The following is a 21,005-nucleotide window of genomic DNA, read 5'->3' as shown; positions in this document are numbered from 1 at the left end:
ACAACAGTACGTCTGCACAGCAGGGCAGGCACTATGGGAGGATGAACAGAACAAAATTAATCTTCTCTATTCATTATATCTCCCAGCTTCTTGGTTGGAGACAACTGTCTCAGTCAAATCAAAATAAACATATTTTTTTGCTGAAATTTTCATCTCGCTTTTCCTTCATTTGTCTGGAGGTCTCACCCATTGCACATTGATTTCAAGCCACCAAATTGCATAGGTGCCTGGCACAAGGAGCAATTACACCAGTGTGGAAATTTTCCTCCAGTTTTTGACACAGAGACTGTTGACAGTTTAGATGTGTGCAATTTAGAGATAAAGGACAGCAGAATGGTGTTTTGCCGAACAAGAGTGCTACTTGAAGCAGAAGTACTCTAATGTAACCTCATGTTTCCAGCTGTGTTCAGTTTACACTGTACGAGAAAAGGGAAAATATAATTTATTGTTGCTCAGAATTTATGCTATCGAAGGTCTGGGGTAAAATAGAATTCACATTTCAGTAAGAGTTGTACATGTGGTGAGGATTATTTAAGGTTATGATTAGGCCTGTGATGGGGACAGTTTACAAAGGGCAATGTGGGAAAAAAGACAATTTGGGCAAAGTTGCCTGCTAGTAACTAAACTCTGTTGATATTGTCTGAAAATTGAGGAGCATTTCCCTCGATAAATCTTAATTTAGCTTCACACACATCTCAAGGTCAACACTACACTCAACACAATGTTTGCTTTAAGTTTGCCACTCATTGACTGGAGAATCGATCCTCTCATTGACTCATAGATTTCCTGAAACACAGTTAATTGAGGGCCCCTCAATTACCTTCCTGCCAAAAAGATTGAAACAAGGGTTGAGGGAATTTGGCAGCTTTATGCCACAGTGGTCTGTGAGAGGTCTACTGGAGAGATGGATATGTGTTCCTTAAATAGCTTCAGCAATTTAGCAAAAGAGTGTTGAGAGCTATTTATTCTCGTCATGTTTCCCAGAGTCCGCCATCCTCTCATTGAGCTATATAGAAACTCATAGGCTGGGCCATAAGCTGCAGCACAGGAGAGGACAGTCACAGAGCTCTGTTCACTGTATGCACTGCAATGAAGTATTTTATGTACTTGTAAAAGTATTTGGCTCACTTAAAGCCACTACCTGTATAATTTTTATCATGTTTTACTCTCAGGGTTGGGAGGGTTACTTTAAAAATGTATTCTGATACAATTACTGATTACTTGTTAAAAATGTAGTCAGTAACCTAATCCAAGTGTCACAATATCAAAGTAATGCAACTTCATTTCTTTCCATTACTTTTGGATTACCTCAATACCAAATATGCAATAATATGACATAATATGAAATAATAAAGACAAAGGAGAATAAATAAGATCAATTAATTAACAAGATGACTTAAGTGTGTTCTGTAAGACAACAGAACAATGTAACCTTAAAAAAGAAAATGGGGAACCAAGGAAAGCCTCTGACCAAACAGCGCCTGGCCCACTGGCTGTGTGAAGCTCTCACACAGACACACTGTATGTCGCAATGAGAGAAGACCCCCTGCCAGGTATCCATGCCCACTGTACAAGAGCTTTGTCCTCCTCCACAGCTCTACTCAGAGGAATGGTAGTGGCAGACATATGTGCAGCGGCATCATAGGCTTCACCATGTCCTTTTATTCGGTTCTATCTGGGTGGTACATCTGAGTTTTCTCTAACTCATTCAGTAATGAACACGCTCAGCAACCAGTGACACACTATCAGTTCTGGGCACGTTATGCACACACAGTAATCTTGGTGAAGAGCTCTTATGTGCACTACAAGCTGTCATATACTCAAGCTCTCTTTTAACTTATTTGAGTCCTTGAGACTGCCACAATGCATAACAACTGTCCCTGTCTGCTCTCTGAACATGTGTATGACGTGTGTGTACGTGTGCCCACTGTGCGCACCTGTGTGTGCCATGTGGTTTCATTCTCTACTCACACTCTTTCCATTTTTTATTGTCACAACTACCAGTTTTTCAGAACCAATCCAAGTACCGATTAAGTTTATTGGCCGATAAGAATACCGACATGAGTACTTCTCAAAAAACAGTCAGTCTTGCCGACTAGTAGGCTACCTATCATGTCCATGTCCACATCAACTACCAAAACTCATATGTAGTCTATAACTAGCAAAGAAAACACACAAAGTTGTTAAAAAATGCTGAAAACACTACGGCACTACAATTGATAAAAGGTTATCACACAGCAATCTATTCATATAGACCCTACAAACAATTTGGCACCCCAAATAGTGTGCTACTTTTGGTAGTACTGATATCTGGTCTTGCCCATATGCTACTATGGAGGGTAGGTATCTTCATGGGAGGGAGAAAGGGTTTTCATAACAGAATGGAAGAATTCTTCAACTAGTTTAGCAACTATTTCTTGTGGTTATGGGAATTGTAGCTGTTGTGATGTATCTATTAAATCGAAGCAAGTCTGAGCTACTACAAACTGACAAATTATTATGTCGTTACATGTTTTGGCCACAAGAGGGCAATATACACCATCAATTAGTGCAGACTTGAGACTAATGACTCTAATGTGCTAATGTAATGGGCCAAATCAATAGAAGTATGACACGCTTGATCCATGGTTGCCAAAGTGAAATCATGGGCTCCCCTTAGCCTGTTCATACAATATACTCCAAATTTGCAATGAGTAAACGGTATCAATTATTTCAGAATTGCCTTAAATGGTGACCAACAAGTTATACCTCTAATGTAGAAATGACAAAGCTCATCTTACAAGCAAGTTGTTGTCTTATTATCTTTTAAAGGGACACTTTGGATTTTTTGACATGAAGTGCTATGAAATACTTGTCAGTAGTGTGATGGATGCATAGCCATTAGCTGACTTACCAAGTGCAGAGGTCGAAGTTCTGGCTGTGTTCTGAACGAGCCAGGCAGCTTAAGACAGGTAGCACACGGGGTCTGGCAATGAAAAGGTTTTTGAGCCACACCACAACATGCAAAAAAAAAGTTTTAACCATCCAAAACAGAATACAACAGTCCTCATGTATTTCCAATGCTTGATTCTTCTCTCAGATTGATGCAATATCTTGGAACAAGCTATTTAGATAGCCCTACACACTGGCCTTTTTCAAGAAATATAATTCCAAGATATTACTTTGGTGAGAAAAGATTCAAACATCGGAAATGTAAAAGGACTGTTCTTGTTTGCTGTAGACTACTGGCAAGTATTTCATACCACTTTGTGTCGAACAATCCAAACTACCCCTTAGATGGCAAATAAAACATACAGTGCTGCTTGAAAGTTTGTGAACCCTGATCAGATTTCCACTCAAGTCCTAAAACTATATAAAGAGACATCAGTTAAACAAATGAGACAAAAACTTTACACTTGTTCATTTATTTATTGAGGAAAATGATCCAATGTTACATATTTGTGCGTGGCAAAAGTATGTGAACCCCTAAGATTATCAATTCATTTGAAGGGGAAATTAGAGTTGGGTGTTTCAATCAATGGGATGACAATCAAGTGTGAGTCTGGGAGGCCCTGCCTTATTTAAAGAAGAGAAATCTGGATCTTCACTGTCAAACTCTGAGCTTCACAACACAGGTTTGTGGAAGTGTGTCATGGTTCAAACAAAGGAGATTTCTGAGGACCCTAGAAGAAGAGTTGTTGATGCTCACCAAGCTGGAAAGGGTTACAAGACCATTTCTTAAGAGTTTGGACTGCACCAGTTGGGTGTCAGGCAGATCATATACAAATTGAAGACATCCAACACCATTGTTGTCCTCCCCAGGAGTGGTCAAACAACAAAAATCACACCAAGAGCAGGCATGTAATGGTCCAGGTGGCCACAACGGACCCCAGGGTAGCATCTAGGAAACTGAAGGTCTCTCTTGCAGTGGCTACAGTTGATGAGTCCATCATCAGGAGAACATTGAACATCAATGGTGTGCATGGCAGAGCTGCAAGGAAAAAAGCCACTTCTCTCCAAACAGAACATTGCTGCCGTCTACGTTTCGCTCAAGACCACATGGATAAGCCAGAAGGTGATTGGAACAATGTTCTGTGGATGGATGAGACCAAAATCGAACATTTTGGCCTGAATGAGAAGAGTTCTGTTTGGCGATGAGGAAAAGCTGCATTCCAGCATAAGAACCTTATCCTGTCTGTGAAACAAGGTGGTGGTAGTATCATGGTTTGGGCTGCTTTGCTGCCTCTGAACCAGGACAGCTTGCAATCATTGATGGAGCTATGAGTTCTGAGTTGTACCTGCAAATTCTACAAGGTATCTGTCAACAGAAAGTGGGTCATGCAGTAAGACAACGACACTAAACGACAAGTCGTTCTAACAAAGAATGATTAAAGCAGAAGAAAGATAATGTTTTGGAATGGCTGAGTCACCTGACCTTAATCCTAAAGAAATGCTATGGAAGGACCTGAAGCATGAAGTTCATGCAAAGAAGCCCACATCATCCCTGAGTTGAGACTGTTCTGTAAGGACGAATGGGCTAAAATTCCTCCAAGCTGATGTGCAGGGCTGATAAACAGTTACCAGAAACGTTTGGTTGAAGTTATTGCTGCAAAAGGGGGTCACACCAGTTACTGAAAGCAAAGGTTCACATACTTTTGCCTCCCACAAATGTGTAAGATTGGATCATTTTCCTCAATAAATAAATGAAAAAGATGAAAAAAAAGATTTTTTTGTCTCATTTGGTTAATTGGGTTCACTATATCTAGTTTTAGGACTTGTGTAAATATCTGATCACGTTTTCGGTCATATTTATGCAGAAATACAGAAAATCCTAAAGGGTTCACAAACTTTCAAGCAGCGCTGTATGTGTCATGCTAACTTTGCTCTCTCCAGCTCTGTTATTGAGATTCTGGTAATTCAGACTGAGATTCGGGCGAACGAGGCCTTGCGTATACCAACGGTTATTGGGGAAACCTCTGTCAGCCTCCTACTGCTTTTAAAATAAGCATGATTTTTACATGAATCATTTCAAATGTTTCTTTCTGAGACTGAACGATAGTAAACACAGAAACCGACAGGCATTAGTGTAAGCAAGGCCTCGTTTGCCCGAATCTCAATCTTAAATACAACTTTATTTATCTCTGCGAGGACAATTGTATGCAGCAGCTTGCCACCCATGTCACTGCTTACTATCATGTTCTTTAAGCAGACGTAAATGCTGTGAACAGTGAAACAATTATGACCCTTGATTCACACTTTCAATTTTATCACCTTATGTATTTTCACAAAGATCCTTAATCAAAGTTATTTTTTTATTATTTCCGTGGATGATGGCCTGGTGGAGAAAAATCACAAATGCATTTTTGTATTGAACAAATTCAAATTCAAAGCACTGCTCTTGTGTCTTGTGGCACTAACTCCATATACTTGTTCCGCCAACCATGAAAGGAGTGTGTGCACCCATACATATGCACACACACACACACACACACACACACACACACACACACACACACAGAGGTAGTAAGAAAAAGAAGAGAACACAAAGCATGGCCAGCTTCACATGAACTTATTTAGGAGCATTCGGTTCTGTCCCGTTCACTGGCCCTTAGCCTCTTCTCACATGCTTTTAACAAATACTGCAGTTCAAACACCACCTGGTAACAATGCACATGCAGCTGATGGAATCAGCCATGTCACAAACACTTTGTGAGCCTCGACCTGCTATCTTGCTCAGTCTCCCTCTCTGTCCCTCTTTCTCCCCTTTCTCTCTGTTTAAAAGAGTGCCTGTTTCACCAGCCTTAGCTTATTTCTAGTTTTTTTTGTGTTTCATTCATGTTTGTGTGTATTTCATGGTCCTTTTGATGGGCAGCACGTGGCAAGAATGCTGGAGGGCTTTTTGCTGGGTCTTTTGTTTGACCTCAGCTGTCAACTTGGGAGCACCAGTACTTTCTGAAATGGAGGAGGAGGCTGCAGGTAATCCACCACCCTCCCGTCTCCCGCTCCTTTTTATCTACTCCTCTGATGCTCCTCTGTTCTCCCTTCTGTCCTTAAGGGGAATATTGCCTATGGTAGTGCCAAAGGCCACTCTACAGTATTTTAGATTGCCTCGCCTCTCTGTGATCTGTTGTCCAATGCAGTAGGCCTGAAACACATGCAGGACCTTACACGTACACACATGCAAGCTTGTGCAGGTTGCGTATTCATACACACATATGCACTTTGGGGGTGTTACTCCAAATGTATTTTATGCTGGTATTATTAAAAAGTAAGTTGACAGATGTGTTTAGCTGCTCATAACATGAAGCATTTGGTTTGTTAATGTAGAATAGACAGGGCAGTTTAGCTTGTGTTATACTGTACACATCATGCATATTCAGTGTTGTCAGGCTGGACAGGAAACTTCCATTAGTATCAATTAATTGTGCAGGGTGGGAGACAAGCAGTATTCTTTCAGGGGCTTTAGAATTCTATACTCCTGCGCATGTCTTTTACTTCATTTCAGAGAAATGCACAAAAATGGTTTGCGTTTTTGGTGTACTTTGTTGACACAGAAAGGCTGCTTCTACAAGCATTTGCAATGAAAGTGGAGGTGTTTAATCTGTGATCCCAAATCCTATCTCATCTTCAATGAGTTGTGCTTTGAATTCCGGATTCTGCAGGAGTGGCTGCACTGGGAGTGAGCTCCTGATTACATCTCAAACTTGGACCTAAAAAAGTAGAACATTTTGCAAAATAAGAAGAAGTAATAGCATTGATCAGCAAGAACAGAAGAAAGAATATCATCTTTGGATATATTTTTCAAATCAAAACAACTAGCTAGCTGTCAACTGCTAACTGTTACCAATATTCCAAAGGAGATACAGCATTAAAGAAGCTAACAGAAGAGTTATTTTATGAAAACAAGAAGAAAACTTAAAGGATCCTGGTAAATGGTTTGGCCCCTCCTCCACTATGTGACGTTGTGTACACTCGCTCAGTAAGTTCTATTAGATCCTCTAGAATATCCTCTATACAAGATTGTACCATACCATTTCGTCGCACTGCATTTGGACAGTCAGCTTTCTCTGTGAAAGCCACAACTCAGTGGAATGTCCTACCTGATGATATGAAGAGCTGCAGTTCCATCAGTACGTTCAAAACCAAATTAAATCTGCTAAAAACTACCCAACTCTGTAACCACTGAATCTAAATTTCGTCTCATGGTTTCATTCTCATGAACGCGAATAATCTTGCTTTTAATTTGACAAGTTTATATTATTAATTTCTAGTTGACAGTGTGAGTGTATGTGATGTGCTATTGTGTGTAGGTTTTTGCTTTGTACTGTCTGTTATTGTGCTGTTATATGTTTTAATTGTAAGGTACTGCAGATGAAAATTAGTTTGAGCTAACTTTGGTGCAGTACATCAAATGTTAACATTTATGTTTAAAACTGTACATTGTCCCACTAAATACCATACAGTGTGTCTGGTCAGCTTTAAAAAGCTGAACCCACAACTTTAGACGGTTTACCACCCTTTTGTGCCTAGAAAGACGCCAAGCTAAATTCATTTCACAAAGCTTCCATATTCTCTCCACCTCACAGCAACCCACCATTATCTCTACAGCAAAGAAGATGGTGGCTGTATGAAACAAGTGCAAGTGAAAACAGATCCAGACACACATTGTACTCTCAGAAAAAAGGCTATAGAGCAGTGCACAGCTCCTATGTCTGATAGCCTTATTGCAAGAGGGCACCTCGTTAGCCCCATTAGTGATCCCTGGAAATGAGATGTAAGCATTTGACACTGAGAACATCAGTGTGTGTTGATTTGTATGTGTACAGGGCCTACAGAGATTGCCAGCTGTCTCACATAACCGTGGCAGGTGGTAATTGCCATTATGACACTAAGGTTGGGTTGAGACACCGGTAAAGTAGCGAGTCCCATCTCATTAACACTGCTGTTGTTCAGACTCTCTCAGGCATCAGGCAAGGCTATTAGTGTGGGACCACAGGGAAGAGGACAAAAAGACAGAGAGTAAAAGACACACTTTTCTGTACCTTTTAGATTTAGCTAAAGTTTTTGATACTGTTAAGCCTCTAAAAGAAAAAAATGGATGTCTTCAGATGTCTTTTTTGTCTGACCAACAGCCTAAAGCCCAAAGATATTCAGTTCACTATGATATAAAAATATAGCAGAAAGCAGAAAGTATTCACTTTGGAGAAGCTGTAACCACAGAATGTTTGCATAGCTTGATAAAGGACTTAAATAACATCTCGATTATCAATGGTGAATATTTTTTCTGTCGATGGACACATAGTTCAAGCCGAAAGTGAAGGTTGCACACAGTATGACTCAATCATCGAACAAATTTGGCTCAAAAGACAAACCACTGTCTGTTTACCATTATTCTCGATGACATGTTGTCTGCATTTGTATGATGGTTAGGTCAAGTACACTCCAGTCTGCAATCACAACTTTGAGCAGAAATCTGAGTTTGTAATGCATCACAGTCATGGAAGAAATATTCATTTGCTTTGTCAAAGCCACCACAGAAATGGATAGCATTGGGACACAGCTTCAGATACTCACTGTCTTCCTGTGAAGCTGAACAGTATTCCTCAGCTGTGAGGCAAGATGTAAAATTTCCTCCCTCTCATCTTCTCCTGGGCCATTCGTTGGTGCTGTGAGTCACAGGTGCATGAATGCATCAAAAAAAATCAGGCAAATATAAGTGCTCTGCTGATGTAGTGGAAATCACACAGACTCACTGTGACACATGAATCACATCCAGGCATACTTTAAGGTTAGGCCTTTGCACAATTGTTGTGACTGCATTATTTCTGCCTGCCAGAGAGCCTCACCACTCAGGGGCTTTTCATTCCTGCATCTTTCTACTCATATATTTATATCTGTATGCAATCCCATTTCCATTCCTACTAAAAAGTAGCGCAGTGGTGACAAGTTGCTCATCTGCACGGCTCTCCTGCATGGCTAATGGAGTTAATCTATGTTTGAAAGGTCAGGTCAGGGAAGATTATGGCCTACTCTACTGTTGAATGGCTGACCTTATCAGCACTAATGTCCCACTGCAATCTATGTTGTCACCTCCACATTAAGACAGTAGGACGGGTGTGGGTTGAGGAAGAGGGTGTGAATGAAGCCAGATGTGATAAGTTCAGTAGGTCACTATGCTGTTTGTACAGTTTGATGATGCATCACTGGAGGTTTGATATTATGAAAGAAGATAGACTAGACTGGGCTATATCTGCACTCTTATGCACTGTTATGTGAAGGGGAACATGGAGCAAAAATGGCAAAATCTATTCTTCATCATAATCCAAACATATTTGTCTCCTACAAATACATTTACAGTATACACTGCTAACTTACTTTGCCAAATTTGTTTTGGAGGAAATGCAGTTGCTACCTGGATTACATTAAATGGCAATGTTTGGTTTTTTTTCCAGTCCACAAAAGTGTGATGTACACACATTAATATGAATGACACTGACCTAACTTGAGGAGGTTGATTCGGTGAACAAACCCAACATGCTGTTAGGTGTAGGCTACTAACACACTTAGTTGTGGCCAGTTGACTTTTTAAATATTTAACTAAGGTCACAGCTACGTGTGTATAGTGCAAGTGAAATGAGGACCGAGATGCAGACAGTTATATTGATTAAAATAGAAGCATATCTGTTCTAATAGACAGTATATAGATGATTGACAGCTACGTTAGCTAACAGAAACTGTAGAAAAAGTAAAAGTATCACTAAACACAACGTCATTCATTCATTTTGAAGGTATGTGTTAATAAAACCAAAGTAATAGAGTAATGAGAAAACTGAAATTTTGACCTGATAGATGGTGATACACGAAAAGTCAAGGGGGTCACCAAAGTTCATAAAGACCATGAATGTCTGTGCCAAACTGCAGGGTAATCCATCTAACAGTTGTAAAGACATATCACTCTGAACCACATATGTCAACTTCATGGTGGCACTACAGGAAAAGTCAAATCATCAAAATCAGTAGTACTCATCCTCTGGGCGTCATAAAAAATTTCATTGCATCCATCAGGTCCAGTCTGGACCAAAGCGGTGGACCAGATGACCAACTGACACTGCAATCCATAGGGCCACAGCACTTGCTTGGTTAAAAACATAAACTGTATGACATAATAATCAATTAAAAGCAAAGGTATCTGAATATGTAAATGTGTATATGAATGTAATTTGTACAATGTTGGGACAAAGGTACATTTTGAGATTTTACATATTTATTAACTGTACAAAGTTGAATGTTAAAATGGCAATGTGTGTCTCTAGACTGCAGACAAAAAAGGACTACATACAGATGTTTTCAGCAGATTTCTCTGAATGAAATGTTGCTAATACTGTAATTCAGTAAGATTTGAAATCATTATCTCCTTCCTAAACTAAATGTTGTCATAGACTCAGATTTACATGCCAGGTTTGGAATTTGGTCAAGAGAAATGTGAATTCATGATCATGAAAACTTGCTCTCTCATTTCTTCAAAGTCCTGGGAGATAATCATCATCAGGAGATCATCTGTGTATGGAAGTCAATTAGGATAATTATTCAATTATAATTGCTCTCGGGCTGGCAACTGGCAACAGAAATACTTTGAGCTGCACTTGGTACTCTTTCAAATCTCAGTTGTTGTTTTCTTGTCTGAGAATCCTACTGCAGACTATACTTGGCTCAAAAGTTCTTTTCAGTTCCTTTAGTTAGTCATACTGTAAATGTCTAAAAGACTACAAGGACAAGGCTCAGTGTTATCAGATCAGCCAGAAAAATAATTGAAAAACATCCCCTACACCTTTTCTTTGCTGCCTGCCAATGAAAAGGCCAGTTGTGAGAGCTACAGTAGCAAAGAACTGGAAACCTGTTCAGATTACTTCTACAATAAACAAGCACAAGTGCAACCCATGTCAAATGTGATTGTGAAGGCTTCCATTGAACAAGTCTGAGTATTTGAGGCGGAATGACAAAATTTTAGGACAAGTCTGTGCTGTGGCATTTTGCCGCCAGCTGCTTCAGGGGTGGTCAGGCAGGTTAAGTAACATGTCCTCCTAAGACGTGGGCACCATGACCCAGGCACCACCCAACCTGACACACCTGAGTAGGCTTTCTTGGATAGAAACGTCAAGGCTCATAAGCACTCCACCGTCTTTTTGGCTCCCCTTCCCCTCAACATATCCCCTCCCTTGTCATTCCCTTTTTGCAAATTACACAAATACAGAGGCATGCATGCTTGTACACACACACACACACACACACACACACACACACACACACACACACACACACTCACACACACACATGCACCAAAGAATAAGCCCATTTGCTCTCATCTCCCACAAGGTAGGTAAGACAAGGCATGTCATAACCACACTTGTCAGTTTCTCACTAACCATGCCTGTCAATGAGCCTGCCCTTACAGCAACAACCAGCATGGAGCTCACAGGCTGCCTGGGTAGAGGGTGTTCGGGTGGACCACCACTGCTTCGAACAATATGAATCTTCCTTGTTTCTCCCAAGGCTTTCCTCCACAAGCCCATTGCTGTTACTAAAACCCTTTTCATGTGGGACTACTTCTACCAGGAGACCTGGAGTTATTTGCAAAAACTGCTAATATCATCAGTAATTTTAATTCCCCTCTCATGTCTGTAATTTGTAAAGTAAAACTTCCAGACCTACATACCTATTGTATTTTCATGAACACACATTTCCCCTGATAATACAAACTACCTGCAAGTTGAGAACTGTTGGTAATTTCAGTTGTTCTTCGTAATCAGTGCACAATAACCTTTTTCTTTTCCTGGTGGAGGACTTTGCATTTTTTTCATCAAGAAATTCACAATTTGCTTTGCTAAATTCAGAAATAACAAATTATTAAGTCTTTACTTTGAACATTTGCATCATTGGTAATTTAAGTAAATTTCATTATCTCTGTAAATGTGTCTCATGGAACAAAAATGTTTGGTTGTAATTTATTTACCTCCTCAGTGCTACTTGTGTGCTAATGGGGCTCAGTGCAGTAGTGTGTAGATGGCTTACAGAAAGGATTTGGTAGTCATATTGTTTCTATGAAATGGGTGGATTTTTTCTGAAAAGCAAGACAATAGTACCATTGAGAAGACAATCAAACTACAATTTTGATACGCTGTATTAATGACTAGAATTTTGTGTGTTTCATTACATTTGCACACTAAATCTGCAGACCAATTTACTACTCAATCAAATTATAAAAGAATAAGAAAAAAGATTGCTATAGAGGAGGTGAATGGAAATGAAATGGAAATGATTGACTGGAAGTCTGCATGAACCCTTAATTCTGATGCAGGTATGCTGGTATGCTAATAGGGGCCACAAATTAGCAAATTAGGCACATCATTTTGGTGTTTAACCACAGCTCAACAGGCTACTGGAAATCACACAATGAATTGTTCATAGCCTCTCATTTTTCCCTGTCTTAGCTCCTAGATAACTGTTTAAGTAAACCAACTTACCATTCACAAGCAAGGACCACATCATCAGCTGAGATGTGAATACGTTATTTATTGAATATGGAACATGGGAATAGTGACTGGTGGATGGGAACGGTGAAGTATGATAATGGCTGATGCATGGGGAAGGCTTTGGGAAGGATCTACATCAGCTCTTGGGCTTGGCAGACCCCTAGAGTGCCCTATGGGAAATGATAAAGGGAGAGAGAAAAAAGAGGGGGGCAAGGTGGGGCATGGATAACAAGAATGAATGGACGTGCAGGGCAGGAGGGCATTTATAGACAGAAGAGGAGAATTTGAGGTGTGGTCCTGCTCCTCAGCTTTGGCTAAAATTATTTTCAATACAGAAGCAAGAACCATACCATCAACTGAGATGAAAACAAACTGTTTATTGAATATGAAATGTATGAGCTGTGACTGGCAGATTGGAATGGTAGAGCAGGATGACAGCTGTGGTATGAGGAAGGCTTTGGGAAGGATCTACTATGGCTTCTGGGCTTGGCAGACCCCCAAAAGCCTTCTTGAGGATACAGACACAACTGATAATAGCATGGGTCTTAAAAGCCAGAACAGGCTGGCAGGCCATAATTTTGATAAAGGGATCCGGTACTCCTTGGCTGGCAGTTGATGTGATATATGGAAGGAGTGACCAGAGAATGAATTTGGAGAGTGTCTGTAAACTCTGTCAAGTGAGAATAACCAGAATTGGTGGCCATGTGGCTGGAGAAAAGAAGGTCAGTCGTGGAAGTACCTTGGGAATTTTTAGATTTGTATGCAATGTGCTGAAAGCTTGTATGAATTTAGTTTGAATAGTTTGAATTCTGTGGCTCTAAGCTTTTCATCTTTATTTTACCGACTGAGAAGTTGGTTGGTGGTAAAGGCAGGGACGGAACTGGGGATGGGCATTCTAAAGTGGGTGGTAGGAGGATATTGGGGGAGAGGGAGAAAGTATCTTGAGAGGCTGGCAGCTCAGTTAACTCAGTTGTCTGTAATGTAAACAACAGGGGATTGCTCAGATAAGGTAGAATAGCTGAATGGATACACAGCAACTCTTTGCTGGCAACCCGGTGCTGGAAATGGAAACAGCAAAGAGCTTCTGAAATGGGGTAAGGGTAGCTGGATTAGTAACTGCCAACCCAGTGCCAGTAATGGAAACTGTGCAGCTAATAGAAACAGCAGGACGCCATTAAAATGAGGTGAGGATAGCCGATTGAGTGACTGGCAATCTGGTGCTTATAATGAAAAAGTCAGGAAACTACTGAAGTGAGGCAAGATTAGTCAAGTAAGAAACTGGGGACCTGGTGCCAGTAATGTTAGAAGATTACTGAAGTGAAGTGAGAATAGCTGAGTGAATAAATGCCAACCCAGTGCTGGTAATGGAAATGTTGAGTGTTGCTGAAACGATGTCAGCTGAATGAACAACTCACAACACAGTGTCTGTAACAGGAACAGCTGGAATTTTTTTGATGTGACACGAGAATGGCCAAATTAGTAAATGTAAATCTGTGTCTGTACCAAAAACAACAGGACATTTTGAAATCAGGTGCCAGTGTAAACTTACTGAAGTGAGGCTATAATTGCAGAATGAATAACTGGCAACCCAGTGCCAAATAATAGAAACAGCAGTGTTGGGACTGGTAGGAGTGTGTTTGGTTATTGGCAATAATTCATAGTTATCATAGATAATTATGAATTATGAAATCAAGATATTATTAATATTGATCAAAAATTCAGGCACCAACTGTTAAAGAACCTCACGGGGGGTTCACAAAGCAATAATTAATAATTATCTCTGATAATTATTAATTATTGCTTAAAACTTAAAACAGAATTATTAATATGAATAAACAATAACAGGGCACCACCTGGAAACCGGGACCAATAACCAAACAAGGCAGTCTCATAAAAGAGTTCACCTAAAATGTTAATATCTGAGAGATATCAACACTCACAGGTGAACAAAGAAGGGTTGAATTCAAGCTCTGACTCCCTCAATCAGCCACTTTTCACAATATGTTAAACACAATAATGACAAAAGAACTTCTCTTTAAAGATATAGCAGTGTTTCACAAACAGTCCTCACAAAGTGCTTTACATGAGCATGATGCCAAAAAGAAATACAGAGGAATACACAATCTGTAATAAAAGTACACAGTAAAAAAACATAGAAAAGGTGAGCAGAAAAATACACAATAAAACATGGAAATATAAAATGTCAACTTTTTACAGGATTACTCAAACACCTGTCTAAAAAGGTGTGTTTCCAGCTGCTTTTTAAATGAATAAGCAGAATCAGCAGATCTTAAGCATTCCAAAGCTTAGGTGCCACGGCCTCAAAAGCTCGATCACCACAAGTCTTAAGGTGGGAGTGTGGAACAGAGAGTAAATTTTGCATGTTTGACCTAAGAGAGTGAGCTGATGTTTATGGGTGTAGTAGATGTAGATCAGCAACATAGGCAGGAGCTTGACTATGCAAAGCTTTGTAAGTAAGAGTGAGAATTTTGAACTGAATCCTAAAAGCAACAGGAATTCAGAGTTTTAAGTATAAGTGTAATATGAGACTGTCTATTTGACCTGGTGAGTAGTCTCACAGCAGCATTTTGGATTGTCTGCAGACGATCGACAGCAGAGATACTAAGAGACATAAATAGTGCATTGCAGTAGTCAATAAGAGAAGAAATAAAGGCATTTATAAGCATTTCTAGTTCAACTGTTGAAACTACAGATCTCAGTTTACTGATATTTCTCAAGTGGAAAAAGCGAGACCAGGTAAGCTTCTTTACATGGGTGTCAAATGACAAGGACTGATCAAATATTATCCCTAAATTGCACAGGTTGGAGTGGGCCCAATGCTTTTTATAATCACAGGGGCAACCTTTTCTGGGACGAAAACCAGAACCTCTGTCTTATCAGCACTGAGCTGTAGGTAGTTTTATGTCATCCAGTCTTTAATAGCATTAAGACAGTCCAGGAGCCTGGATAACCTAAAAGGCCCACTAGGTTTGAATGAGAAGTAGAGTTAGATATCGTCTGCATACGAATGAAAAGCAACATCAAAACTGATGATGATCCGTCCCAAGGGCAGCAAATATATAGGGGGCCCCGGAACCGAACCTTGCAGGACACCGCAAGAAAGTGGAGAGGAGTCAAACACAGAGTCACCAATAGAGATGGTAAAACTTCTGTCAGTGAGATAAGATAAAATCCAGTCCAATGCTACGCCTGATATACCCACCCAATCACATAACCTCTTCATCAGGATATGATGGTCTGCTGTGTCAAATGCAGAACTGAGGTTAAGTAGAACTAGTACAGGACAGTTTCCTGTATCAGAGGACATTAAAATGTCATTAGAGACCCTCAGAAGAGCAGTTTCAGTGGAGTGCTGTTTCCGAAAACCAGACTGAAACTTATCATAAATACTATGCCTCTCTAGTGCAGCAGTGAGTTGATTGGCCACAACCTTCTCTAAAATTTTTGACAAGAATAGTGGTTTAGATATGGGCCTGTAATTCTTGGGCAAGGCAGGATCTAAGTTAGGTTTCTTTAATATGGGCTGGATAGTGGCATGTTTAAGATAGGATGGGACACATCCTGAAGACACTGAAGAGTTGACAATGGCTAGTATAGTGGGACAGATAATTGGCAAAACTTGTAAAAACAGGAAGATGGGATAACATCCATTGGGTTAGAGGACAACTTCATTTTCCTAATCAATGCAGTCAGATCTTGTAAGCTAATTGGTTGGAAAGACTCCAGAACTGGAGAAGATACAGTGAGTCTAGAGCTGGGTGGGCACATCCTAGGATGAATGGTGGATCTAATAGCCATTACCTTATCCACAAAAAAGGTAAGGAACTTATTGCAATCATCGCTAGAGAAAAATGGTGGTGTGGAGGGCAGTATTGAAAAAATGTTATTTATAGTGTCAAAATCTTAGGATTTCTTCTTGAGAAAGAAATTAAATTGGCAAAATAAGCAGTTCAGGCTTACTTAACTAGTGCATTGAAAGAGTAACGGAGGTCTTTAAGATGCAGACGATACACCTCTAGCCCAGTGGCTTTCCATAGTTGTTCTGTACTGCGACACGTCTATCTCATGCAGCGAACAGCGTTGGTCATCCATGGAGAGGTGTTACAGATAGCTCTAGTCCTAACTTTAAAAGGTGCCATATTGCCCAGTAACATGGAGCAATGCTCATTAAAAGACTATTAAAAACTCTACATTGTTAAATTTTTTTATTAAATTTGTCTTTCTACACTCATTTATTCAGGTTTTTCTTTTCATTAGTCATCAGTCTGTATGTACTGGCACTTTTTAATGAGAAAACTGGAAATAAACTTAACAGAAACAAAATGTATATCCTTTGAAAATTACAGTATTGCTAACACAATGAGCTGTCATCATTTCTTCACTACCTTTAATCATTGTTTTAGAGGTAATTTTGCTTCTGTGGTAGTTGCAGAGAACTTTTTTTGTCAGAACTTTTTCAGTTCTGTGTCAGTGGTTGTGTTACACAAACTGAGATTTACATGACCATTCTACAAGCAAACCTAACTGGTGGGCTTTCCAAATCGACTCTTTGAGCAAGCCATTCGGACAAGCATCTGTCAGTTGTGAAGACATGCTTGAGAGCATGCACTTTATATTTCTACCATTTTTAAGCTGATCAGTGTATAACAACCCAACACAATTTTCTTCATCCTTTCCTCCCCAACCAAGGAAGTCCTGTCTTGAAAATCAATATCTGTGTGATTCTTGTTTTATTGCATCATCAGGGTTAAAATAATCGACAGCTGCAATTGATGTTTTTAGTTTATTTAATGGTTCCCAACTGTGGAGTTTCCTTCATCATAAGGTTAATTTGCTTTAACATTAATAGACAGTGCTCTTTGTTTGATATAAACATTGTTCTCATGCTCTCCATTTGTTTCCTTGTTTAATAATAGAACTTTTTTAGCATTTATCTGTACTGTTTAGAGAAAAGATATCAGTGATCAGTGTGCAGTCAATATCATGATGAAGGAGAGGGAAGTCAAAGGGAATTGCACTAGTGCCTCATTTCTAATTGCTAAATTAATTCTGGTAAAACTCCTTGAGCTTTGCTTTGGAAATATTAGGCTCTTCTAATCAGCTCTGAGACTATATTTCTCACAGAATCTGCATCATTGACTGTGTACAAATATGGATGCTGCATCTCCACTTCCTATCGCTATGCAAGAGTGAGGCCAAAATATCTCCTTTCTGGGAGCTGCTATCTTGCTTGTGTGACATCATTTGGAACCAAGTGGGCCACAGCTCCTATAGCTACTGTAGAAGCATCTGAAAAGATGCACAGTTCTGGAATGTAGTGCCTCTGTATATGGAGGTCTTCAAGAGCCTTTAAAGAGTCCTTCTGTGAATTCCATTCCACTTCCTTTTTTGATAGGAGAGGAGCATCCCACTCACTCTGTTCAGATGACCATTCTCAGACTAGTGCTTTCCCTTGCGTTGTTATGGGAGCTACAAAGCCCAAGGGGTTTAACACAACGTTGACCGTCAACAACACACCTCTTTGTGTGAATGGCTTCTCTTCACGGGACACCAAGTAAGTAAAGCTGTCTGTTTCTATATTCCAGGAGAGCCCCTGGCTCCTCTGAGGGGAGAGAGGATCCACTCCAAGGTACAGATCCCTCAGATCCTTGGCACGGTCCTCTGCTGGACGGTGCCAATCCAGACTGTGCCAACATCAGGTTGCTAACATCTGCTAATATCTCTCTGGTTCATGTGAGGAGACCTATTGCCTCTTCAAGTGTGGTGACTGAGGTGAGACCATCGTCAATATAAAACTGCCGCTAAACAAACTGTCTTCAGAACCGTATTCTTGTTCAACTTTTTAAGCTGCTTGTCTCATGCAGTAGATAGCAACAGCAGGTTGCACGTTTTTGCTGATGTCATTATCCTCATACCAGAGATAATCTCTGTGGTCTTCTCGGACGACAAAGCAATAAAACATTTCCTGTACATCTGCTGTAAGGGTTACAGGTTCTTTTTGGAACTGCAAAAGAACTCCTAATATATGGACCTTCATCCTGTACTCCACCATGTGTTTGCTGATGTCATTATCCTCATACCAGAGATCATCTCTGTGGTCTTCTCGGACGACAAAGCAATAAAACATTTGCTGTACATCTGCTGTAAGGGCTACAGGTTCTTTTTGGAACTGCAAAAGAGTGAGTTCTCCCACCAAGGTATTATTCAAGTCTGAGGGGCACATCATTGAGAGATGTTCCATCACATTCAGCACTTGAATCGAACCCAACCCATATCTGGTCTGGCTTCTGTGGGTGGGACACACCAAATGTTCGCAGGTACCAGTATTCTTTACTTTCGTCTAAGGGTGGAGCAGGCTCAGCTTGATCATTGTCTAGCATCTTCTGCATGAACTTGATATAGTGATCTTTCGTTTCTGGCTTTTTGTTCCCTGTTGCTCGGAAGGCGTTGTCTAGGAGAGCGGAATGGCAAAGGTGCCACCCAGCTGTTACCTTTATCTTGGTAGACCTCTGCATCCATGATGACCAGGAAGGCTTTGTTGTCTATGGATAGTACTGGACCTGTCGAACACCGAACACCCTAGGTTTTCTGCACTGATGGTGAAACGTCTGTTTTTCTCACATGCAGGGAAGGTCGGACAGTGATGCCATGTCATTCCACTGTAGTCTTCCTTCATGTGGATACTGTTTGGACATGGTCTGAGAAAGGATGCGTGACCATTACGCAACGCAGTACATTTTGTAGACATTGACCTCTGATGGTTTGTGAAGTGTTTCCAAGCACACTTCTCCCACAGTGACCCAGCCTAGGTGTAGCTGCTGTGCCTAAGATGCATTGTGGGGCCCATTGATTTGCTCACATACCGTGTGCACCCTAAGAATTTCTTTCCCTAAGAGCAGGACAATTAGAGCATCTCAGTCCACAGGTGGAATCTTGTTAGTGACTGGATGTAGGTGGGGATGATAGTGTTCAGTCTCTGGGGAAGGAATTTCTGTCCTATCATCCGGCACCGTATCACATTCTATTAAGCGGGGTGAGGGAAGCTGTAGTTTGCCATCTATGGACTCAATGATGAAATTAGCAGCTCTCCCACCCAAAGGTTTTCAGAGTGTATGTGTTACCTCAAAAAGGTTAAAGAACTCTGTCTTAGTAAGGGACTTATTACTTTGTTCATCTAGCACTGCATACATCTTAATGTCCTTCTCCTTTTGTCCTGCAGGATATGCTTTCACCAAGCAGATTTTGGAACATGAGTGGCTTCCCCACTTTTCACTTGACCTGCGATAAGTGTCTCTGTCCACTGAAGCAGCCATCTGACAGCTGCAGCTCCTAGGGAACTGAGAGGACAGTGGCCAGTGTAGGTACCAGATCAACTCAGCCTGCCAGATTGGCTCAGGGTCCGAGCCAGGTGTTCTGCAGAGTAATGATGACATACTTCCTTCTGGTCTTCGTTAGCTATGTTAGCTAACTTTAACTGGCTAACTAATCTAAGTTGAGAATATTGTCCTTTACAAAATGCCATGAGTTATGTTTGTTTATTTGGAGTTAATGCATGTTTTGCTATGGAGAATTTATCCATTTTTCATACATCCTTGCTACAGCTTAGTGGTGTGCTGCCAAAATGTTCAACTCTAGAATTATTGTTCCGCACGTAGTAAGTGGATTATTAAACTATATTTACACTAATTGTTTGGGTCATAGCGTATTCTTCATACAACTGCAATCACCAAATTGTAACGTCCATACCATGATGGTTTGGGACAAATATATGGTTCTAGTAGAGACTCTTAATCAGGATACTGTATTAAGAAACGGCTGGTAGGAGATTTGAATGCTGGAGACACAACTGAGGTTTCCTCTGTCGAAACAGGGCAAACTACTGGTTTGTCACAGTTTTGCAGCATTTTTGCCCCACTGAATTCCATTTGTGGATGGTACATGGAATTTGTCGTTGTTCTTTTTCTGATAAATAATGGAGCAGCCCATGTCCCAGACTGCAACAGTACATTTATGCCTTGCACAGAATTAAATAAAGAATTTAAAATATTTAAAAAAAATCTTGGGTACAAATAGGTCACTGTCTGCATTAAGCATAATAAAAATTTATATTAAAAAATCTATGTGGTATTGTATTATTAAGATATCTAAATCTATAGAAAGATGTATTTTTAGATATAAATATTGGCATTGCTATTTATTCTAATGAATACAGTTTAAGTCTGACGTTTATACATATACTTAAGCCAAATACATTGTGAAAGTTTTTCACAATTCCTGACATTTAATCCCAGTAAACATTCCCTGTTTTAGGTAAGTTATGATCACTACTTTATTTTAAGGAAATGTCAGAATAATAGTAGAGAGAATTATTTATTTCAGCTTTTATTTCATTCATCACATAATCAGTGGGTCACAAGTTTACATACACTTAGTTAGTATTTGATAACATTGCCTTTAAGTTGTTTATTTTAGGTC

At 40.1% G+C, this 21,005-nt stretch overlaps 1 protein-coding gene across 1 annotated transcript in view; it reads right to left on the bottom strand.

The window, feature by feature from the left end:
- LOC122995755 (kin of IRRE-like protein 3) overlaps window positions 1-19,206 on the bottom strand; it is a 148,575-nt gene extending 129,369 nt beyond the window's left edge. Inside the window, exons 1-2 of the mRNA XM_044371119.1 lie at window positions 19,086-19,206; window positions 18,795-18,981 (exon numbers count right to left, since the gene is read on the bottom strand). Coding sequence (XP_044227054.1) covers window positions 18,795-18,981; window positions 19,086-19,206 — 308 coding nt within the window. The remainder of the gene's footprint in view (window positions 1-18,794; window positions 18,982-19,085) is intronic.
- Window positions 19,207-21,005: the final 1,799 nt, after the last annotated feature.

Source organism: Thunnus albacares, chromosome 13, assembly GCF_914725855.1.
Source record: "Thunnus albacares chromosome 13, fThuAlb1.1, whole genome shotgun sequence".
Lineage (NCBI taxonomy): Eukaryota > Metazoa > Chordata > Actinopteri > Scombriformes > Scombridae > Thunnus > Thunnus albacares.
The sequence above is the reverse complement of the archived record's forward strand: the minus strand, read 5'-3'. Positions and strand labels throughout refer to the sequence as shown.